The sequence below is a fragment of the Podarcis muralis genome, chromosome 3 (genome assembly GCF_964188315.1).
Source record: "Podarcis muralis chromosome 3, rPodMur119.hap1.1, whole genome shotgun sequence".
Lineage (NCBI taxonomy): Eukaryota > Metazoa > Chordata > Lepidosauria > Squamata > Lacertidae > Podarcis > Podarcis muralis.
The window spans coordinates 42,326,372-42,350,509 of record NC_135657.1 but is presented as its reverse complement, the minus strand read 5'-3'; the positions used below and the strand labels follow the sequence as shown (position 1 = coordinate 42,350,509).

At 41.8% G+C, this 24,138-nt stretch overlaps 2 protein-coding genes across 6 annotated transcripts in view; one reads left to right on the top strand and one right to left on the bottom strand.

Moving 5' to 3' along the window:
* Window positions 1-11,295, bottom strand: TFB2M (transcription factor B2, mitochondrial). Its single transcript, XM_028724168.2, has 8 exons — window positions 10,875-11,295; window positions 9,002-9,090; window positions 8,407-8,560; window positions 7,515-7,663; window positions 4,916-5,005; window positions 3,724-3,786; window positions 1,780-1,931; window positions 1-887 (listed from the first exon to the last, which is right to left on the bottom strand). The coding sequence occupies exons 1-8, from the start codon at window positions 11,209-11,211 to the stop codon at window positions 698-700; spliced, it is 1,224 nt and encodes a 407-aa protein (XP_028580001.2). The 5' UTR covers window positions 11,212-11,295; the 3' UTR covers window positions 1-697.
* A 94-nt stretch (window positions 11,296-11,389) lies between these two features.
* Window positions 11,390-24,138, top strand: part of CNST (consortin, connexin sorting protein) — a 42,184-nt gene continuing 29,435 nt past the window's right edge. For 2 of the 5 annotated variants that reach the window (XM_028724167.2, XM_028724163.2), the window contains exons 1-2: window positions 11,390-11,539; window positions 14,358-14,452. The gene's annotated coding sequence lies outside the window, so the exon portion shown is untranslated. The other 3 variants (XM_028724165.2, XM_028724164.2, XM_028724166.2) reach the window with 3 other exon arrangements.

The following is a 24,138-nucleotide window of genomic DNA, read 5'->3' as shown; positions in this document are numbered from 1 at the left end:
TTGACTAGAAATAGTGTTTTATTGCAATTTTAATGAAAATATTTACATTTTTATAAATTAGAAAAAGGTTTGTGATGAGACAAACCTCTTTTATTTTACATAGTAGTTAACATCCTGGTCAGAAAACAGGATAACTGAAGTGCATTCACTATATACTATTTACATAAGTTTATACAATATATATATATAAAGGCAGAGCAATTTTTGCAAACATTTTTCCATGGGGGGGCCCGTTCTAGAGTAACTCAAGTATTTGAGCACAAGTCTTTAAACCAGAAATGAACATTTTCTTGCTTCTTTTGGCAAATTTTTGGTTTACAGTACCTGATGGTTTTTTTAAATGTGCAAGTCTATGGATTTCAAGCTTTATATTTATTTTTGAGGCAAACTGCAGTGTATGCCATGTTTGCCTTATATTCCAAAAGTAGCTCTGCTGTAATACAAGGAATAATAACAGGACTGAAAACAGTTCACTATGTTCTGAACAACAAAGGATTTTGCCTTGCACCTTAGAAAATGCAATGACATGAAATTTCCCATGGAGGACAAATCGGGCATGTGTAAGATGTTGAATTTTCATGTGGTATCACCTTCATAATTTATCACCTGATAATTTATCAACTAAATTATCCTCACTGGTAAAGAGGTTTCAGGCCACTATCATTTGCACCATATCAAGCTCCTTTTCAGTTTCAGTTTAAAAATTGATGCCCCTGCTATCCTCCAAAGAATCTTCATCATAGAGCCAGCTTTGGTCAAATTCATTAGTTTGTTCCATAATCTCAAAAAGGCTTTTGTACTGCTCTGGATATAGACTACCCGTTGTAATGTTTTCTGGTATCTCCAACTGTCTCAACAATTCCTTCCCACCTTGGGAACTCCATAAACTGAAACAGAAGAAAGGCGGGGGGAGAGGGAATTGGTCACAATGGGATACTTAAAGATAATGCCGCTCAGTACCTTATTAAAACAAAGCCAAACTTTAACATGGATCTCAGATTTCATTCCTTAAAACGTCATTATTTTCCATTAACAGTTAGATTGTGAATATAACTCCAATGGCTAAACTAATTATGCAACACAGGGTCTCTTGTCACCATCATGAAACCCCAAAACGCAAACGCTGATTTCAGTGTTTAAGTTAATGCATCACAGCATGTTTCCAGGATGCTTTTGAGGATACATGTATACAAATGAAGACTGTCTAAAACATAAAATGGCCAATATTGAAACCTCTGGCAGTGGGTGGAACTTAAGTTTATCAAGCACCAACCTCCCTTTTCTTATTGCTGCAATGAAAGAAATCCCAGAAGCAGCTTTTGGTATGGCACTGTGACTCCTGTTCAGAGTAAACATTCCTACCTTAGGCATGCCTAAAATAGATCTTTGTTCAGGATCCAAATAACCAAGCAACTAGTTCTACATTCCCAAAGGGTTTTGGCCTTGTGTTTTCCATGCCAAATAACCAACCATGTTTAAATAAAAGCAGCTTTTAAATATAGTATTTGATATGGCAATGGGACGGAGGGCCTCTGCTGTTTTAAAAAATTCAAGAGTCAAACTGGCTCAGTAACCACTTGGCTGCCAGCCACTGTGCTCAGGTATCCAGCCACAAAGCCAACTAGTCTTCCCAAACGTTAGTCACACATCTAAAGATGTGCAGCGTTTTGAAACTTAAGCAAATTCTATATAATATTGTTCAGGTTTACGCCAAGTGCCATATCCGACTAAATTCTTTTCCACGCTGGATGTCAGCTAAAGAAATAGACTTTTACTTACTTTAATTTATCTATTAGTTTAGTCTTGCTTTTAGCAAGGCATTGCTTCACCATCACAACAAATATTCTTGAATTACTAGTTGTCAAGCTGTCTGTAAACAAATTCTTCCTTGGCGTCAGCCGTATTAAGCATAAGTGGTCATTCTGCAGCAGCTGCATATAACACAAAAAATTTAAAACATATTAATATAAGAATTTAATTCATGTGTCTTTTACCTGACCAACACTGCAAGTGTATCATAGGTCAGTGTGTGGGGAACCCCTCATACAACAGGGGTCTCAGTTGCTCATTCCCTCCCCTGATGAATTATGGTAATTCTTAGTCCATGTTTTATGTGGATCTGCTCATATAAACAGTGAAATTGATGGGAATGTTTATCCGATGGAAATGCCCAGCCCTCGGATCTTGCTGCTGACTGTTACAAAAGACATACCCAGTTTTTCTAGATTATTCTTTCTGCTTTTTGTGCTGCTATCTGGCTTGCCCACTCTAAGGACTGGATTTGGTCTACCACCCTATGTTTGACAACTATGAATTTTGATTGCTCTAATATGCTGGGAACTTAGAATTATTTCATAACTAGATGGGCTGGAGGGAGACAGGAGTTGTTACTTATCTAGATTGATTGCTTTGTCAATGCTGCCTTTTAATTCAATGGCAAATGTTAACCCATATGCAAATCATGCCCAATTGTTAATCATTTAATCATATTTTACTGAATACTGTATTAATTCCTATATATATTATTTTTCCATTTTCTATATTAGTGTAAGATTCATAATTCTATTTCATATCATTTCCATTTTTCATTTCTTTCCAGATCAATAAACTGAATAACACATAGACTCATAGAATGGTAGAGCTGAAAGAGATTCCAAGGCTCATCCAGCCCAACCCATGTAATGCTGACAGATGGCTGTCCAGCTACTATTACAGTTACAATCGGTATTCTTTGCTCTTTCTCTCTCTTTGGATTTTTAAATGCTTTATTACTCATTTTCCGTATCTATACAACATGTAGTTATCTTCATTTCAGTCAGTCCAATAAGGATATCTGTTCACAAAGAAAATTACATAAAATTTCAACTATGTGTTTTCTACACAAACATAAGACCTCCCATTTTCTCCATGTTTCCCTTTGTAATAAACATATTACTTTAATTTGTCATTATTTTTTAAAATTTGCTTTTCTATTTTGATGTCATTTTCCTTTATATATATTATTTACAGAAATCATTCAAAGGCAACTACCATGCTTATATTGCAACTATTTTTCAAGTAGTTCTTGAAATTACCCCATTCTAGAATGAACTCCTGTCTGGGTTTGTCTCTGATTCTTTCAGAAAGAGAGGCTAATTCTGCATATTCTGTAGGTTTGGGTAACCATTCATCTCTAGTAGGAAGTTCGTCATTTCTCTCTCTCTCTCGTTTCCTGCTTGGCAGGGGGTTGGACTCGATGGCCCTTGTGGTCTATTCCAACTCTATGATTCTGTGTGTGTGTGTGTGTGTGTGTGTGTGTGTAAGCTTTACTCCCTGTTCCACTGGGCTGCTACCAAGCAAAATCGAACCTTCACTGAGGTCCAATAAATGCTAGTTTATTCACTAGTCAGGATTTTGCATAATGTGCACCAATTTTGTTTGGATCGCCATATTAACAACCCCCAACCCCATTCAATGACAATGACATGGCAATTATTGCAAAAGTATAGCAACAAAGATGTTGCAACCTGGATTTTCAATGAGTGCTGCTGACGCTAGCCCTACCAATATAGATTTGGCTTACGTGAAAAGCATTTTGGAGACTGAGAGCTGATTGCTAAGTGCACAGCTGAATGAGCCTGTGTATCCCTCACTAAAACAGCAATCTGGACAATAGTTCAATGAATTTGAGAACGTTTGCATTCACACAGCATTTCCTTAATCATTCAAGTATGTTTAGCTTACCACACTCTTTGGTATAGAGAGTCCACCATTTTTTGAATTAGTCAGAAATGAAGGCCAAGGCTCCTAGAAGGAAGGGAACAGTAATGCAACTTAGTATGAATATTCAATAAGGACATGCCACAGGGCACTGGTGGTCCACAGGCCAGTTTGGGAACACCTGCTCTAGAGGTTCCCTTATTCAGGGAGGTACCTATTCAGGGCAGCTCAAGGCTCACCATCAGTGAAGCATGTGGGACTCAGATGATACATGAGCACCACATGGAGCTCTTTGGCTCCTGATTAAGAATGTAAGCATTTGTACAGCAATAAGTGCTAAGGAAATGACAAAATAACTGCTTGAGAAATTATGACAAAGATCTGGGAGAATGCGACCTAAAGTGCCATGGGTAATCTTCCTTTTACACACAAGGTACTGTATTTTTCGCTCCATAAGACGCACTTTTTTTCCTCCTAAAAGGTAAGGGGAAATGTGAGTGCGTCTTATGGAGCGAATGGCGCTGGGCAGAGAGGGAGAGCTGCGCAACGCCCGTTCAGTGAAGCGGGAGGAGGTACAGAAGGAGACCCTTCTGTTCCTTCTCCAGAGAGCCAGTGTGGTGTAGTGGTTAAGAGCGGTAGTCTCGTAATCTGGGGAACCGGGTTCGCGTCTCCGCTCCTCCACATGCAGCTGCTGGGTGACCTTGGGCCAGTCACACAGTCCTGGCTTCTGCCTTAGCCGTGCGCAGCGTCTTTGGGCAGGGAGAGCCTTCATCCCGTTGCCCTGAAGGGGCTTGGCGCAGTTATCCCAGAAGCCAGAACAGCCACATGGTATCCCAGAAGCCAGATCCCTCTTGCTGTTCTGGCTTCTGGGATTCAGAATAATTTTTTCTTGTTTTCCTCCTCCCAAACCTAGGTGTGCCTTATGGTCTGGTGCGTCTTATGGAGCGAAAAATACGGCATTTAAATATTTGCTTCCTGTTGCATGCCTGCAAAACAAAAAGCTGCTCCACAAGATCAAGGGACTCTTCTGAGTGGCATCCCTTGAAGGCACATCCTCACCTGTGGGCAGGTGGAAGCGCTTCCTGCTTACAAGCAGGTGGGTTGGAGTAGTTTCCAGCCAAGTGAATCCTGGCACAATAGAAATATCACCTTACCATTAAGAGCCCTAAGAGCAGTATTATTGCATTGCTATTCATTGCATGTATTAAACACTCACCATACGCAGAAGCTGAATGTCACAGGCTGTTTGCCATAGTACACTTAGTGCTTGATAGATTCTTGTTTCCCCAGGCTTTGCAACAAGAGTCTGGCAAGGAACAAAATAAACATTTATATTTATGCAAAATTTCTGACTTTATCATGAACACTGCAAGGCTTGATTAAAGCAGGAAGTTCCAAGTAGCACCTGAAAGTTGAATCAAGGTACAAGTCTCGCTTGTCCAAGGCTATATTAGAAGCACTGTTATGCCACAATAGAACTACAGTACTATTTTCAGTCATGAGTAAAAACACAAAACTGTGCCAACTCAGTATCTGTACTACTGTTCCCTTTCTTCCAAAGCAGTTTCTATAGTTCTGAGTACTATTATTATATAATCTAATATTCTATTTCCGACCATCAAGGGGGAGTGTTCTTTATACAGCAAAAACAGCAATATCCACTAACTCATTTACTGGTTCTTAGAAGGTATTTTAAAATGTCATCAGGAACAGAAATCAATGGAGAATCCAGTATCTTAATGTACCTCAGATTGTGTACCAAGTTGCCAACCCCAATTCCATGACATAAGATACCCACAAGGTAATGGTAAAGAATAGAGTTGCTGCTCTTTCTAATTCAGTTCAAATTTGAAATGTTGATTATTCAAATCAAAACTAGTTCATTCATGTTAGAAGGGATTAAGGAGAAGAGTGGTTTATGACAATCCTGGGGTTTATATGACAACAATGAATACAGCTCTGGGTAGTCTACAACAACTCTGCAGTACTGTATAAAAGTAGCAGATGCCTACTGCAGGTTTGGCTAAAACAGAGTACAAAAAATGTACAGTGGTACCTCAGATTAAGTACTTAATTTGTTCTGGAGGTCTGTTCTTAACCTGAAACTGTTCTTAACTTGAGGTACCACTTTAGCTAATGGGGCCTCCCGCTGCCGCTGCGCCGCCAGAGCACGATTTCTGTTCTCATTCTGAAGCAAAGTTCTTAACCCAAGGTACTATTTCTGGGTTAGCAGACTCTGTAACCTGAAGCGTATGTAACCCGAGGTACCACTGTACCTCTGTACCTCAAGCTGGGCTGGGAGAGAACCCTGGGGGACAGTTCACTGCTATACCCTTATTGCAGGTTGGAGAGCTATGGGGAGCCAGAGGAGCTTATAGTAGCCCCGTAATGTAGTCCACCATTAATACTGCAAGTCAGAGATAGGGCTGGGACTCTTTTGGATTCCTCTTGGGGTGGAGCAAAGTTCAATTTATTTAAACTGCCCCCTCAGACCTCTCCCCAAGCCAAATGACGCCACTGCATTCAGAAGCCCCATGTCTTACTGATTTTGAACTTTCAAATGTTCAAAAAAAACCAAAACAAAACCACAACCTATCTCAGTAAGTTTTGCACATGAAGTAAGACCCAAGTTAGAGCACAAACACTAATTTTTTATTTTTAAAAAATTCACACACAAACCCCAGTCACTAGTTTTACATGCAAACCAGGACTATACCAACATTTTGTTGCAGAGCTCCACCTTAATGAAATATTAGCTGAGCAGATGAGTAAACCATTCCTTCGGATGAGAGATGCCATGGATTAGTAAAATTATTCCAGAGTTTTATGGCAAACAACACTTCCCATGCCTTATTGCAACTGATAGGCAGTAGTGAAAAGCAAATAGTAAAATAAAAAAGTTCTTAGTAACAGGAAAGTGGTATATGTGACCATAAGTGCAAAAAGTACTATATGCAGATGAAATCATTTACATATAAAATGGATAATTCTGGATTAACCCTATTGCAGAGGCAGGACTTGATTAGATTAAGTTTTTCAGTAATTCTTGTTTGTAATCAACAGTTGTGTTTTCCAGTTCCTTATCCCACACCACTACACTGAGTGCTTGTTGATCATTACTGTCATCTCCCAATGCTTGCCAGAGCTTAATTACATTCTGTGAAATTAGTGCAGAGAACCTTAACTTAATACAAGGGCTTTGTTCCTCTGAATATTTGTCAGGTACATTTCCCAACTGGGATAAAATTTTCCTAACAGGCACAGAACCTCTGTTGAGAAATTGTCCACAGATATTTGGCCTACTGAAAGAGGAAGCCAAATCTTTTAGGACTGCAACCTATATTTTTCCTACTTAATAATAATAATAATAAATTTTATTTATATCCCGCCCTCCCCAGCCAAAGCCGGGCTCAGGGCGGCTAACAACAATAAAACAGTACAAAAGTACAGCATAAACAACATTCTAAAATCATTCATTATAAAAATTAATTAATTAATTAATTAATTAATTAATTAATTTTGACTTGCATCAAAACCAAGGTTATGTTTCATTATAAATTTTAAAAATCTGCACTTATCTATTCATTGACTGTGCAACACATAATTACTACCCTACTTGCTGCCAATACGAGAGTTATTAAAACTTTTTTTTTGTTCATGGAACTGACAAGTACAGAAAAGTTCTTTGCTTAAAAATTAAATTAATTAATACATCTATACACTGCATTAAAATAACTTTTACAAAGTATATTTGATTATTTTAACACAACCACATAGCAGCTGGCGTATTATCAAGCTATCTTAAACATAAATACCTTGTATTCTTTTTCACTGACAAAGAGGTTCAGTTCTGTTCTTCCGTATTTATATATAGAACTGCGTTCATATAAGGCATAGAGAAGCTTCCAAATCAGGTTCCTTTCCTTTCTTTGTGGCACAATTCCAATCACTTTTAGAGGAACATCTGTACATAAAATTGACCAAAATGAATGAAAAAAAATGTATTATGTTCACCGCTACTTAATAAAATAACCACCAAATAAATAAATAGACAATAGCAGAATCATTACAAAAATAACTCCCACTTCATTAATGCCTTGAATATTGCTACCCTTCATATAATAATAATAATAATAAATTTTATTTATATCCCACCCTCCCCAGCCGAAGCCGGGCTCAGGGCGGCTAACAACAATCAAATAATCAAACAGTCAAATAATCACACATTCTAAAAATATTTCATTATAAAAATTAATTAAAATCAAATTGATGGCAACCGATTAGGCAAAATTCTGTGCAGGTTGCCAGAGACCCCTTAAATCCTCTAGAGAGACCCCTTAAATCCTCTAGAGAGGCTATGATATTCAAATATTAGATTGGCTACCCACAAGATACAGGGCTAGCTCCACGGTGGCACCACAGTCATTTTTATATTTATACACGACCTTTGGATCATAATAGTTCCCAAAGCAGTTACGGAACACTCCCTTGGGAAGCAGTGGCTTTAGGCAAGCCATGAAAACTTTCCTCTTCCTAAAAAGCTTTGGAAAAACGTGTTTAACAGGTGCCATTTTACAATGTATTTAACTGCTGTTGTTTCATCTGAAGATATCTGCCTCAAGCACACCAAATGGAAAAAGCCAAATAGAAACAATTAAATATTGATCTGCTAATTATCTACAGTTGATATGTACCAATTTTAAGTACCTGCTGTCCAAGGAACTGTTAAGATGCCCAAGTTCTCAAAAAGTCTTTCAGAATACATATAAGGTGGCTTCAAGGATCCAATACCCATAGGGTCCAATCTGAAAAAGTCACAATGCACCACTTCTAGCTGGCCATCTGCTTTTTCCTTCAGAGACTAAACAGAAACAAATCATTAGAAGGTGAAATTAACATCTAGCCAAATACTGTATTGTCTACTCAGAGAGCAGCCTCTCTCCAACGTCTCATGCAGTGATTTTTCCAGAGCTGCTGCTCAAGACCTTTTAACAGGAGATGCTGGGATTTATCCTGTGCCTTTATCTTGTTTTTTAAAAAAATAAAATAAAATCTTGTTTTTAAAAAAAATTACCATAAATTGAGTGATAGAGACATATTTGTAACCAAAAGAAAAGGAAAAAAGAAAAAGAACAATCAACAACTAACCTGTCAGGAAAACAATATACTTTGAGATAAATTAAATCTTTCATTTTTGTCCTTTTACAGATTTTTGTGAGAGGTCTGAGTTTTAAAGCTAAAACATCAATCATCTCATCTTTTTGTTTAGCCACAAATTTCAGTCCCCCATGTACAAACCTACCTCTAAGTCAGGAACAAATGACTTATTACTCTCCAGAGCTATCACATGGGCACCAGCATTGAGTAATGTTCGGGTTAAGACTCCAGGACCTAAAAAAAAATCCAGGGTTAAACACCAGCATTAAACACGGTTTTAGTTTAAAAGAATGACCAAGAAGAACCCAAAGGCCCTGTGAGTTAGGTAGAGAAAAATATAAATATGAATGTAAACATGCAAAACTTCTCAAGGGACTGCACTGGATTCTATCCCTTGCAACATATTATATACAAGCATAAAGAAGAAATAAAAATTGCAGGAAATGTGAATTAAAAAAAACAAAACTATTGAAGGGGCAACTTTTCAATAGTATAACCTTCAGCTGAAGACAACTGAAGGAAAACAATGGCCACCTTGATACACTTTGGAGTTTCTGCCAGCATATTTCTCTTGATAGCCAGCAATCACCAACAACAAATTTTATAAAAGAAACTGTGGGACATTTATATTAAAAATGAAATATCTCAGGTGATATCAGACCAAGGCCCACTTAGACTAGTATACTGTTCTCACAGTGGCCAACCAGAAGCCACAAAGGAGGACATGAGCGCAACAGTACTCTCCCTTGTACTCTCCAGATGCTGGCATTCAGTGGCATACTGCCTCAAATTCTGAAGGTAGTGAACAGCCATCATCACTAGTAGCTACCGATAAGATTCATTTTGCATGAAACTGTCTAACCCCCTTATAAGGTTGTTAGTGGCCATTACTACATCTTGGGCTAGCAGATTCCATAGTTAAACTATGCACAGTGTTAAGAAGTAGATGTCTGCTTGGAATCGTACAACATTCAGCTACATTAGATGACCCCAGCTTCTAGTATTATGAGTGGGGGAAATGTCCCTGTACTCACTTTCTCCATATCATGCATAATTTTATTTGCTTTTACCATGTCTCACCATACTTGCCTTTTTTTCAAAACTAAGAAGTCCCATATGTTGCAATATGCATTCATTCAATCATGATTTTGAAAGCTCTCTTTCATACATCTTAATTATTTCAATTAGAGGAGCCTAATTAATTGGCACCTGAAACTTCAAGAAATGCCTTGCACTGCATTCAACAGAGAGTTTTGAAGTTCATCTTGTAAGCTTAACGCTGTATGTAGGTTCTGTGGAAGATTTTGTTCATTAGTTTTACTGTTCCATTTGCCAGGAGAGCAAACGGGGGTGAGTTTCACAAGAGAAAAAGGGGAAGGAACAATGGGGCCTTAGATGCTAATGGGAGCTTCCTTAGTACTGTCTAATCCAATAGCCTAACAGTCAAGGTACGGAATCACAAGACCGAAAAACATTTGGTTAAAATCTAGGCTCTGAAAGTAATTGAGATACTGTTGGCAAACACTCTGGAAAACTGCCTATATATTGGGCATGGCCCGTCACACACAGGCAGAATGTATGCTTTGCATGCAGAAGATGCCATGTTCATTTCCAGGCATCTCCAAGTAGAACTGGGAGAGACCCTGGTCTGAAACTGCAGGCAACCACTGCCAGCTAGTGTTGTTGATGATACAGAACTAGATCAACTAAAGGTGTGACTCGGTATAATACTTTTCTTCTAGGTTCCTACTTTGAAAACACCCTGCTTCTTTATTCTAAAATAATTATTTGCAGATGGTGCAATCGGTCAGTGTATCTGGCTGTTAACCAGAAGGTTGGTGGTACGAGCCCAACCAGGGATGGTGGCGGGCAGGATTCCTGCATTACAAGACTAGACTAGGTGGCCCTTGGGGTCCCTTCCAACTCTTAGCAATAAGATCCCGCGGCACTGCTGGTGCAGCGAGTGATGCAGAAGTCGAAGTAACAGGTAAAGAGGACCAAGCGTCTCTAACCCTCACCTGGCTCGCATTCCAGCACCACCGTCTCCGGCCCCTCGGAGCCCCTCCCGCTTTGCAGACTGGAGGCCACGGCGCGCGCGAGGTCGGGGCAGGCGATGAACCTTCGCAGGGGCGGCGGAGCCCGCGCCTTCTCCGCCACCAAGCGGGTCGTTTCGGCCTCCTCGGGGATCCGCAGAGGAGAGAAGCGGGGCTTTGCCGGGCCGCGGCGCTGCTCGCTCTGACCCGCCGGGCCTCGCGAAGAGAGCCGCTTCCCAGGCGACAGGCTCAGAGCCGTCAGCAGCAACGGGCGCCCCGGCAGGCCCGACGGGGCCAAGGCCGCCACCGCCGAACGCAGCATCCCGCACGTGGGTGACCTTGCGGGGTACGAGGCCGACCAGCACGCGAGGCACCCGGACGACTTTAGCGGCGGGGCTCCGGGGCTCCCAGTTCCGTTTCCGGCGCCGCTGTTGCTGGGGCGACGCTCTAGTCTGCCTCTTCTCCGTGGTCAGGCGCCCTTCTAGGCGTTGCGGAGCTCTGTGGTGCTCACCTTCTCTCCGTCGCCGCCGGGCTGAGTCTCCGGAGTCCGCAGCCGGGTCACAGGTAGCTTCGTTCGATGTCCATTCGGAGCCCAGCTGTGCCGGCGCGAGGGGCTGGCCGGAAGCCTCGCGAGGCGGCCGCGACCTCAGGTGAGGGGAGAAGGAAGCCGAAGCTGCCATAGCGGCCGCTGGCGGGGGTCCACCTTCCTCCCGCCTCCCTTAGGGGAGCCTCCGTGTTTTGCTGCCTCCTGAAATGGAAACCCGGTTTTAAGGGCGAGAAGAGGGGCGAGCAAGTAATGGAGGGACGGTGTGCGTGGGGCACCTGGGATTTGGTGGGGGGGGTGCGAATTAGGCTGGAATGACTTGGAGGGGGGACGGCGGGAAAGACCCCCCGCAGGTCTGCCCAGCGTGGGAAGAGTATCAGGCTCATTCTTGGGTCTAGGGGCGCCTGTCTTGCTCCCCACCCCATGAACGGCCACAGCTAGCCAGTCGCTGTGCTTGTTTCTTCGTTACCACGTCACTCTCTTGTGGATTCAATATCCTTGTTTTGAATTACGTGTGGGTTTTGCGTGCCAGCTGCTAAGTCTCTTCCGAAGAGCGCCGTGCACGCTGTGCTCTCCCTTGCTTCGCCACGCTTCGCTCTCATCCTTCCTCTAAGGGAGCTCAGGGTGGGCAAGCTTTGGAGTTGTTGCCGTTTTTTAAGCCAACCGAGATCACTACGTTTGTAATCTGGTTCTTGCAAGGTTGCCTGGTCGACTTGAGAGCGGAGCGAGAATACTGGTTGGTATACAGCTTTGGTCCATCTGGCCCAGTGACCTGTCTCTGGAAAGCGCAGAGATCTAGTCGAAATGAACTTACAGTATTTGTAAAATGTACACACAACCACAATCGTGTGTTTGTGTCTGAATGCAATTTTGCATGCTTTTCCCTCAATTGGGATGTTGCTGTGCAAGTAATGTTTGGGGAAAAATGAACCGCATGACGAATAATAACAGAGTGTTGTAATAATTACTTTCCCCTTGTTTTAAAGATCTATTCTGTATTCAGTGGCTTAGCGTGGGGGGTGCAGGGGGGGCCAGCCGCACCGGGCGCAACATCTGGGGTTAGGGCAAATCCACAGGTTAGGGGGCGCAAATCCACGGGTTAGGGGGCGCAAATCCACGGGTTAGGGGACGCAAATTACTTGCCTTGCCCCGGGTGCTGACAACCCACGCTACGCCACTGTCTGTATTTAAAGATGCCTTCGGTTGGGCTTTGGTTCTGTTGATATTCCCCGATTTATCAGATGAATGTAAGAGGTTTAAATAAAACCAGATAGGTCAGTGAGGTGCCGTGGTGACTAAGTGTTTACAATACTCAAGTAGTACATTCCTAAACACAGTCTACATTCCTGACCATTGTGTCCCTTCATGGTTGCCTGTGAGCTGCCCAGATCACCGTGTTTTATTACTCTAGCATCAGACTGACTAATGTTGCTGTAGGCTAATGGGCCAAAGGGTTTTTTTTTTAGAAGAGGCTTTAAATTCGGATCAAAAAAAGGAAAAAAATAGTTCCAAGGCTGGGAATGATCTGTCAGATAAAAATATGAGAAGATGCATAGATGGCACCTGGAACTAAGTATACCCTCTTATCTAATCAATTTTTGGTGTTCTCAATTGAGGATTTTCTTAAGAGCTATGGAGCTTGATAGTTGGACTGATATTTCATATACTGTAAATGGAAGATGGCTGATCGTTTGTTTCCTTTTTATTTGCTTTTTTTCTCTTGAATGGAAAGCTTTGTTTTGATCTTTATTGCACAAAATGTACTCATTATATATCATTTTAAATTAGATCTCTTTGCGACAGGATATTGATAATGAAAGTTGTGCCAACCAGTTGCTCAACTGCATTAGTAGTCATACTTGATTTTGCGTTATGCAGAAGGTCTAGTCAGATTCGTATTTAATATCAATTGTCTGATTCATATTAGCAGCCTTCTAAATGCTGGCTAAATATTTGCTTTTCTGCCTCTCTCTTTCCTCCAAATAGTTGATTTATTCCTGTATTCATACAGTTGGCATAGTTTCCAAAAGAACTATCCCTTTTTTCCTTTGCCTGCTTGAAGTAGTAGTAGGCTGGGATCCAAAGAATGCTGGCAGCTGATTTTCCATGCCCAATTAAGTTTTCGGACTTGTGTTTCTTAAAGAAAAGCATACTCTGCCATCATTGTCACACAGCAACCCCCTTTCGAAACTGGGGAAACTTTTAAAGCTGTTTATGATGCGGCATGTATATTCTGATTCAGATTCAAAGTTCTCAAGTAAAAAAAGCAAAAAAAAAGCTGTATTATCTATTTTCCTTTCTTAAACAGAGATAGACAAGTAATTCATATATTCCAAATAAGATCAGTCTAACTGTACTAATAAATGTTTAATTTGTAACATGCCTTGAGGAAATTGGTTTTAGATTAACTCTGTCCTATCTAGCAAGACAGCCTATCCCCTTGACTTGAATAAATTTCAAGCCTTACCATTTCTATAAAGGCCTATGCTCTGCACATTCTGATCATGACTCACAAAAACGTATTAAAATAAAACCCAACAGGGCTGTTGCTGTTAGTCAATGGAAGTTTTTAGGCTTTCTGTCAGCAATTGTGATGATTGAGTTTGTTTCTGTACAGCACTTCTTATATATGCAGTATTGTTTTTAGAAATGAATGCAAATTCTTTGTAAATGGACTGTTGTTGAGAGCCCAAGTCTTCGATATCTAAAGGTCAGAAGATTCACCCAGATGTACCAAGGGGATGAATTATCTCCCTCCATGTTAAGGAATAAACACTAATTAGTATTGTATTCTGGAAGTTCTGCTTTTCATTTGGTTGGTTTTCAAGGCTGTCCCTTCTAGGTAGCACCCAAGTGTACTAGCATTTATTATAAGATATATTTTAATTTACACTATTTCCTCCCTCTTTTTTCTCTCTTGGCAGAATGAACAGATACCTGACAGCTCTGTATTAACTCTTTGTTGCCTAAAAGCATCTCCTTTCCCTTGCAATATCTTTAAGAACCATTTTGAAAAATGGTAAGTACTGTTCTCTGGTTTAGAAAGAACAAGACTCAAGGCAATGGTAAACATGCTTAGTATATTTTAAATATTAAAATCAGTTGAACATATTTTTCTTTCTTTTTTTAATATCATGAATGCACATATGAAATTAGAGAGATTAATAGTAATTTCTATGAAATTTATTCTGCTTTGTTGATTGGCAAAGGCACAGCACTTTAAACTGACTTTTGCCAACAGCTAAAACTGTAGGAAGTAATTCAGGGGGGAAATCATTTTGATACTTAAGATTTATCTTATGTAAGTAAGGATTATTCAATTAATCTATTCTTATGTTTATACGTATGCAAAATATTAGTAATTGTAAAGTACGGAAGCTATTAGAACTGTAAGCCCTGGAAACCCTTTAACTAGGGAGCTGCTGGTACTTAGGATCAAGCATTCCTCCATGTCACCTCTTTCTTCAGGACTGGGGCTTGGCACTAGCCCTAAACATGCATTAGGGGACCACGTTCTTATTTTTATCATATATTTGCATGGTGCTGCTGCTGTTGACCCCTTAAGTTAGGTCATGGGCCACCTGTTGAATACCAGTGCTCTAAAGCATGGGCCTCCTGGGTTTCAAGCACTTCCACCAGTAGTTTTGCCACTCAGTTGGTCATTCCTTTCCCTAATCCTCTGTACATTCTCCCTTCTTACCGATAGACTTTAGCCATGCAGTGAAGCACTCATGGTGTAAAACTCATCAGTTCCATTCCTTGTCTTGTTTCCAGCTTCTCCAAGGGCCTCTTAGATCGCTCTTCCTTTCTTTCTCTGCTTTAGCAGCTGTGCATGCTACACCCTGCCCTGCCTATTGAGGCTGCATTCCTGGAACTGACCTCAACTTGACTTCTCAAGTAAAAATCCCTAAGTAAAGCATATTGGTATGTCTTTCTTACTTGGGATGATCTACCCAGGAAAGTAGCATATGCCCTGATTTTGCAGGGAGGGCACTGTTCCACCAACATGACAGGACCAAACAGTGGCGTAGCGTGGGGGGTGCAGGGGGGGCCAGCCGCACCGGGTGCAACATCTGGGGTTAGGGCAAATCCACGGGTTAGGGGGCGCAAATTACTTGCCTTGCCCCGGGTGCTGACAACCCACGCTACGCCACTGGGACCAAAGATATAAAATGTTTGTGAAAAACATGTGCTGAAAAACTGTGCTACAATTATTCATTCAAAACATTGGCATGCGTTACACTGTGTATTCGTGATGTTATGATACCTCATGGAGAGAATTTGTAACAGTGATAATCAAAATATCCGACATTGATTATGTCTAGGCCATGTGACTATAGTTGCAAACTTTCCACCTGCTGTTGTTAGTTTATATATCCTTTTATCCAAGGAGCCTAATTTACATGCTAGTCCCACCCTGCACCTTAGTTTATAACAGGGGTAGGCAACCTAAGGCATGTGGGCTGGATGCAGCCCAGTCGCCTTCTCAATCCAGCCCACGGACGGTCCGGGAATCAGCGTGTTTTTGCATGAGTAGAATGTGTCCTTTTATGTAAAATGAATCTCTGGGTTATTTGTGGGGCATAGGAATTCGTTCATCCCCCCCCCACAAAAAATATATAGTCCGGCCAACCACATGGTATGAGGGATGGTGGACCAGCCCACAGCTGAAAAAGGTTGCTGACTCCGGGTTTATAACACCCCTGTGAGATTGGTTGAGTTAGAGACTAACCCAAGGTCACGTACATTGAGCTTCATGGCTAAATTGGAATTTGAACCTGGGTATCCCCAGCCCTAGCTTGGCACTCTTAACTACCATACCATGCTGGTGGTGAAAATTGTCATTTGTTATCACATGTGGAACATGGGACTTACCGTATTTTTCGCTCTATAACACGCACCTGACCATAACACGCACATCGTTTTTAGAGGAGGAAAACAAGGGAAAAAACATTCTGAATGAAACAGTGGATGTATCATTTTTGTGCTTCATGCTGTGGCCACAGACATGTGATCTGATGGTGAATTTGGGGTGACCCAATGCAAAGATCCTGAGAATCCCTGTGGATCCATGCTTTGTAACCACGTTTTTGCACCATTGCAGCCCCAGGCAACAGTGGGTGCGTGCTTTTTTTGGTGCAGGCTGTAGCCATGGACATGCTATGTGATCTGATGGTGAATTTGGGGTGACCCAATGCAAAGATCCTGAGGATCCATGTGGATCCATGCTTTTTAACCACGTGTTTGCACCATTGCAGCCCCAGGCAACAGTGGGTGCGTGCTTTTTTTGGTGCAGGCTGTAGCCATGGACATGCTATGTGATCTGATGGTGAATTTGGGGTGACCCAATGCAAAGATCCTGAGGATCCATGTGGATCCATGCTTTTTAACCACGTGTTTGCACCATTGCAGCCCCAGGCAACAGTGGGTGCGTGATTTTTTTGGTGCAGGCTGTAGCCATGGACATGCTATGTGATCTGATGGTGAATTTGGGGTGACCCAATGCAAAGATCCTGAGGATCCATGTGGATCCATGCTTTTTAACCACGTTTTTGCACCATTGCAGCCCCAGGCAACAGTGGGTGCGTGATTTTTTTGGTGCAGGCTGTAGCCATGGACATGCTATGTGATCTGATGGTGAATTTGGGGTGACCCAATGCAAAGATCCTGAGGATCCATGTTGATCTATGCTTTGTAACCACATTTTAAGTGGGGAGCGAAGGAAAAACAAAGAAGGGACATGAGAGGGGTGTGCAGAGAAGCAGCTGGCTAAGAATGCTGGAGAGGGATTTAACGGGTGGGAGGCAAAAGTTCCCCCCCCAAGCCAGCCATCTCTCTCTCTCTCTCTCTCTCTCTCTCTCTCTCTCTCTCTCTCTCTCTCTCCCCCTCCCCCCCCTCTCCCTCTCCCTCCCCCACTCTCTCTCTCCCTCTCCCCCAGCAGTACCGGAGCACAGAGACAACACTTTCCCCTCTGCTTGCCTGGAGGGGAGGGGCTTTCCCTGCTCTTTGTTCCGTTTCAGCAATCACAGCAACGAAACAGAGGAGGGTGGGCAGTAAGACCCTGAGGCAGAATACAGGAAAGCTGCCACTTCCTCTTTTCAGGTTTCCCTTCTCCTTGACTCGCGATTTGACTTTTGCTTGATTTTTTGGCTCCAGGGACCACACATTCGCTCCATAACACGCACAGACATTTCCCCTTCCTTTTTAGGAGAAAAAATCTGCGTGTTATAGAGGGAAAAATACGGTAATATTTGTGTGCATAGGAAGGCCTAAAGTCTGATCCTAAAGGCAGATCCTTAATTTTCTGAAAATCGGTATCAAGAAGTTCTGTCATATAACATTTAATCTACAAAATGGTTCATCCCATCCCTGTATAGTTGTAGTAAATCTGTGCTTTTTGAAGTATGATGAAAATATAGACTTGGGTCCTAATTGTTCTTTCTGTGACTGGTAGGACTCCTCCCACTTAAAGGAGACTTTGCATGTAGTGGAGGGTCTCCCTGGCAGAAAAGAGGAGGCAATTTTTGGCTGTTTTTACTTCAAACTGGAAAATACTAGTAAATAAAAAAAGAGGAAGGAGAAATGAGCACAGCAAGTCCCCCATTCTGCTGGTGAGAGTGTTCTGCGAGCAGAACTTTGATCACATCAGTGGAAAGGAATCCAAGATCTAAGCCATGGTATTTTAGAACCTTTGAAGGATGAGAAACATCCCACCCTTCTAAGATTCAGGTCTGTTGACATACATCAGATTGCTCTGTAATAGTGTGTTCAATAAGAATTTGTTCAGAAAAACAGATGGGCATTCTTTAGAAATGAAAATAAATACTTACCCAGAAGGCAGGTCAGTATTTGCTGTTGCAAGCAATACTTTGTTTACTGAAACCATATGTCATGGCTTTTAAGAATGGTTAAATTAAAATCTAAACAAAACAGTAGGGAATCATTAATGGTTTCAATTGTGCATCAGTAGAATTTTAAATTATTTTTTAAAATTGAAACTTAGAGATAATATATGATCCCCAGACAATAAAGGCAAAACTCTAGTTCCTGTGAGTGTAAAATTTTAATGCTGAAAGAAAAGAAAATGGTATCTTTGAAGAAGATTGATTTTGGTATGCAGGTTCCTGAACTATCAGAGCACTTCATCAAACAAAATGACAAAATACATCATTTTCAGCTATATATGGAGCAAGTTTATATCCCAATGCAAATATCATTGGTCATATAATTTAATAATAGGCTTGCTACTTCTTATATCAGACAACTGTACATTGTCCTTTACATTTAAAGTTGAAGGAGCAAAAAAGGCAACAGCTGCTCTTCCGCAGTCTTAACTCCTTCATCCCTCACCTGCTTTGCAGCCATTCTTTGTTACGAAAATGCTTAGTTCAGCTGGCACTTTGCATATGCCCTAAAACACCTTTAGCTTCACAGGAGACTGTGAAATGAGCAAGACCAAGAAAGCAAATCTGGTTGTACATTGGCTATCCTCATTTATAGTTGATAAGTCTTTGGACTGGGATGAGCAAGAACTGCAAATGTATGCTAAAGCTTATCTATGCATCTGATCCGTGTGCTACCTGCTGATACAAGTATCCGCCTCTATTTTGGACATTAATTAGCCCACATAAAACAGAAGTCTCCTTCCAACTGGCGCAGCCCTACTGGTGACTTTAATTGCTGTAAATTATTATGTTTCTATGCCTCTTTGTTTTGCATGTGAGATGGCCTTGTCACACAAGTTGAAACGTGGTATGGGCTTGGGACTATCTGTTGTGATTGACACACGACATTCACCTTTGCCAAATCATACTGCTGTGGGAAGCATGTATTGTCCTACCTCATGTTGTTGGCATAACACCTTTTATCTAAGCTTTCTGTCTTTGTCTCAGTCCAATCTTCCATCTCAGAAACCAAATTCTTTATTTCATTTAAAGATTACATTATTACCGTATTTTTCGCCCCATAGGGCGCACCACCCCATAGGACGCACCTAGTTTTTTTTGGGGGGGGGGATAAAGAAAAAAAAATTATTCCACCCCCCAGGCGCGGGGCTGGCGCGGGGGAAGCCCGAGCTTCCCCCGACCCCAGCCCCGAGAACAGCCTGCTATCCACAAGTCTAGGGAGCCCGGCGGGAAGTCGTGCCAGTCTCCCCAGGCTTGCGGAGAGCTGCGCAAAGCCCGGGCGCGCTCTTCAGCGCGCTCCAGGCTTCGGAATGCAGGCAGCTCTGCGCAGCCCTTGGGAGCCCTGCGCGACTTTGTGCCGGGCTCCCGAGGGCTGTGCAGAGCTGCGCAAAGCCCGGGGCCGCAGGCAGCTCTGCGCAGCCCTCAGGAGACCGGCGCAAAGTCGCGCCGGTCTCCTGAGGGTTGCACAGAGCTTCCTGAAGCCTGGAGAGCGAGAGGGGTCGGTGCGCACCGACCCCTCTCGCTCTCCAGGCTTCAGTGAAAGCCTGCATTCGCCCCATAGGACGTACACACATTTCCCCTTCATTTTTGGAGGGGCAAAAGTGCGTCCTATAGGATGAAAAATACGGTAAGTCTTTGTCCTAGTCGGATCACACAGTGCAAGCCTCAAGAACAACAAATGAAAGTACCTTTGTTCCATCCCCCCAGATCATCACCAGTATTCTTGATGGCGCAAAGTTTGCCTTTCAGTAACTGTCGACTTGTGCCTCTAGCTGCTCTGACAACTTTCGTTTATGCCTATGATTCCAAACCCTTGGATCATGCTGAAATTCTGGAAACCTGCTCTGCTTCTCCCTCTCCCTCTCTTAACATGTAATTATTAGTGTTTCGCTCCTTCCATTTCTGTGCCAATTTCTTAAATCTAACTATCTTTCGGCTCTCACATGGCCCAAGCCTGTGCCTTTTGCAATCAGGCATTCCCCAGGTGTGTCTAATGCCACTTCCTGTTTCCTGCAGCAGTAAGACTTCTCCACCCTATTTCTGTCTCTCTTTGTGCGAGGCAATGCTAGCAGACAAAGGGTAACCATGGGCTGGGGTCCCTCAGGATCAAAGGTCGTCGCATGCGCAGACACCTCGCACCTTCTGGAGAAGCTGGTGCCTCTGTCATCAGTAATTACTGCCTTTGGGCAATTCAAGCTGCATTTCACTCTTTAAAACCAGGTCTTCTATCATGTGTTTCCCTATCTCTACCCCATGGTCCTACACAAGTATCCCACACAGGGGTTACATTATGCTGCCACTCTTGGTTAAATGATTGGGAGCAGACCATAGTATGACAATGCTCCTTCTTCATGAATTCTAATGTTCTTCCCTTGTTCGTTGTATAGCATTATGTCTGCATCAGCGATTATATCTACATGAATGATCTGTAGAAGTTACCCTTCCACAAGTGTCATGCAGTGTCTGTACTGCGCTCATTAGGCACCACGCCTTACTTTGGAACTCCTAACAGACATTAGGCAGGTGGCATTGTTGTATTCTTTAGATGCTTGCTGAAAATATTGTGTTTTGGCCGGCATGTTCAGACACATGATTGGTTGAATTCATTTATTTATGTGTTTATAAGTTGTATTTTGATTTTTTTAAATGTTTCACTGTGTTTGATTGTTTTTAGATATTTTTAGTACTAAACGACTAAACAACAACAAAATTACAAATATATTTGCTGCCTTTGGGAGGGAAGGGTAGGATGTAAATTTGATAGATAGATAGATAAGGATTATGTTTGAAGATCGTATGATTGTCATAGATAAACAACTTACACATTGCACAGTTAGTATAAAATGTATTGCTGCATATTTTCTACATTTTGAAGGGACCTCAGAATTTGTATGTTCAATTGAAGCTCAGGAGAAGGGGGAGTGAAGAAATAAGGAGCTTACTTCCCAAAGAGTTTACAGAGCAGTCTTTGTACTCTCAGCACATTATTTTGTGGAGAGAAAACATCCAGCTGACATAAACAGTCAAGAGGTTAGATGAAGGAGATTTTCTGATAGTGAACATACTCACTAATGAGATTGTACATAACACAATCATCTCATGATGAGAGAAACTACTAATGAGGCCGCATTATGGGGCAGTTGCACTGAGTGGCAATTATCTCTGTTAGAAAGTTGGGCTGGAAAGAGATTTTGCATCCTAAATACTTCTTCTTCCTCTGTCTCTCCCCCACAACCCTAAGCAAAAACATCTGGAGTAATTCCCATTGAATGTCCCTGTCTTTATAATGATGATCTTGGTTTATTGATTGTTGAGAATTATTCTTAATTTACGAAGGTGGCATTGTGTGTTTTTAAATTATTATTATTATTAAACCAGTGCAAATGTTGTATGCTTCATTTATGTAGTGCACTTCATTTTGTAGTGCACATGTTGTGCAATTTAGTATAAATGAGACCTTATGGGTTAATTGTATTTCAGATTATTAGCCAGAATAATCTGAGAATTTCCTCCTGAATCTCTTAACCGGAAGTATTGAGCTAAGCAAATGATTTGTTAGTAGCCTGTTGACTATATATGGATTAACTTGTGTATATTTTTACCTTAATTTTGTTACGTGTAAAATAGGGACAGCACTTGATTTTTGTCGTGTTTAATCCGCATATGAAACAACAGGTGTCAAATGTTAGTCAAGCTTCAGCAGTTTTGCTGAGACCAAGAGCCAGATGTTTATTTCTCTCCCCCTATACTCTCTTGCGGTTCCTTAGCCTAATCTGGGTTCAGAATGCAAAATTTCCTTAAATCCTTTGTGCACTTTAATGCATAATCAAGCTATTCCTGTTCATATAAAAATGCTGAAAAGAGAGAAGGAGTTAAAGTATTTGTTTTAGTGAAACACCCTTAATTGCAGGCCTCCTCAGAATACAATATCACTGTTCTTCTTCCATCATATGAGTAGCCAGTAATGAAAAACCAACCCTGCCTCTTACAGAGCATTATAATGACTGATATTGTGGAGTTTAATTCTTCAGGGTGCAATGAAGAACTGCTTGATATAATTAGGCTAAAACAGAAAAAGGTTCATGCCACATTGCAACCAATTGAAATATCACAAAGTAGTGAGATTGTCTTCGGATTAGATGTGAAGGGGAGGAATTGAGAGGGTACTGGTGGGTGAGATTTTTAAAAAGCCCAGTCTGCAAATCTGCAGCCATTTTAATATGGAATACAGGTGCTCTGCAGACTGAATTAGGCTGGATCATTCCCAGGTGGCAGCTACTTATTTTATTTATTTTACTATTAAATTTATATGGCCACACAACAACACATGTTACCTGGGCCGTTTTACAAATAATTAAAATAATATTTTAAAACCTACTAAATGCAGGGTGGAAATCTTTCTGGTACAGTACAAGTTACACATTAAAATGCAACTGATACAGTGAGATGTTTGTTTAAAATGCTTCTTGCTTAAAACCTCTGTGTGAATCAAAAGCCCTTCACCTGGCACCAGGGTCAGCCCTTTCATAAGCCACGTTGAGCCATGTTCCGTAGGTGGTGAACATGCCCTCTCATATATCGCCCGCAGGACCACCTACCACAATGGTTGTGACACACTGGCCAGGAGTCAGGTGGGCTGGCCGCTGCTATTACTATTTTACTCCCCTCCCTCCCATTTCTCACATAATGTCTGTGCCACCACTATCTGCCATAAGATTTAAAGGTAGTGAAAACATGTAAGTGACCTAAAGCAAAACACAGTATACCCATACCACAACCCCTCTGCTGGGCACAACAGTGAAGAGGTGACAAGTTCTTAGGTGGCACATTCCCTGGTGCTTAAAATAAGACATGTCAGACCAATCTGATTTCTTTTTTTCATGGAATCACAAACTTGGTGGATCAGGGAAATGCTGTGGGCATAGTGTATCTTGATTTCAGTAAGGCTTTTGACAAAGTACCCCATGATAGTATCGCAAGGAAGCTGGTAAAATGTGAGTTGAACGAGGTAGCTGTTGGGTGGATTTGTAGTTGGTTGACTGACTGAACCCAAAAAGTACTCATTAGTGGTTCCCCATCATCCTGGAAAAAGTGCCAAGTGGGGTGCCACAGGGTTCTGTCCTGGGCCCGTTATTATTCAACCTCTTTATAAATGACGTCGATGAAGGAATTGAGGGGATGCTCATCAAATTTGCAGGTGACACCAAACTGGGAGGGATAGCTAATGCCGCAGAAGACAGAATCAGAATTCAAAATGACCTTAACAGATAGGAGAACTGGGCGCAAGCTAACAAAATGAATTTCAGTAGGGACAATCGTAAGGTTCTGTACTTAGGCAGGAAGAACCAGATGCACAAATATAGGATGGGGGACACCTGGCTTACAAGCAGTACATGTGAAAAGGCTCCAGGGGTCTTGGTGGACCGCAAGCTTAACATGAGTCAACAGTGTGATGCAGCAGCAAAAAAAGCTAATGGTATTCTAGGCTGCATCAACAGAGGTATAGTGTCCAGATCAAGGGAAGTAATAGTACCACTCTATTCTGCCTTAGTCAGACCACACTTGGAATATTGTGTCCAGTTCTGGGCACCACAATTTAAGAAGGATGTTAACAAGCTGGGACATCTGCAGGAGAGGACAACCAAGATGATCAAAGGTCTTGAAACTAGGCCTTATGAGGAGCGCTTGAAGGAGCTGGGTATGTTTAGCATGGAAAAGAGGAATAGGCTAGCCATCTTCAAATATCTTAAGAGCTGTCACATGAAAGAGGGAGCATGCTTGTTTTCTCCTGCTTTGGAGG

What these genes read in the sequence shown, in the direction of transcription:
- TFB2M (XM_028724168.2), bottom strand. Translation starts at nt 11,211, where the DNA reads ATGCTGCGTTCGGCGGTGGCGGCCTTGGCCCCGTCGGGCCTGCCGGGG. An exon ending in TCAGTGAAAAAGAATACAAG is followed by an intron (nt 5,006 to 7,514) that starts GTATTTATGTTT and finishes GTTCCTTGCCAG; the next exon opens with ACTCTTGTTGCAAAGCCTGG. An exon ending in TCTCTATACCAAAGAGTGTG is followed by an intron (nt 1,932 to 3,723) that starts GTAAGCTAAACA and finishes TGTTATATGCAG; the next exon opens with CTGCTGCAGAATGACCACTT.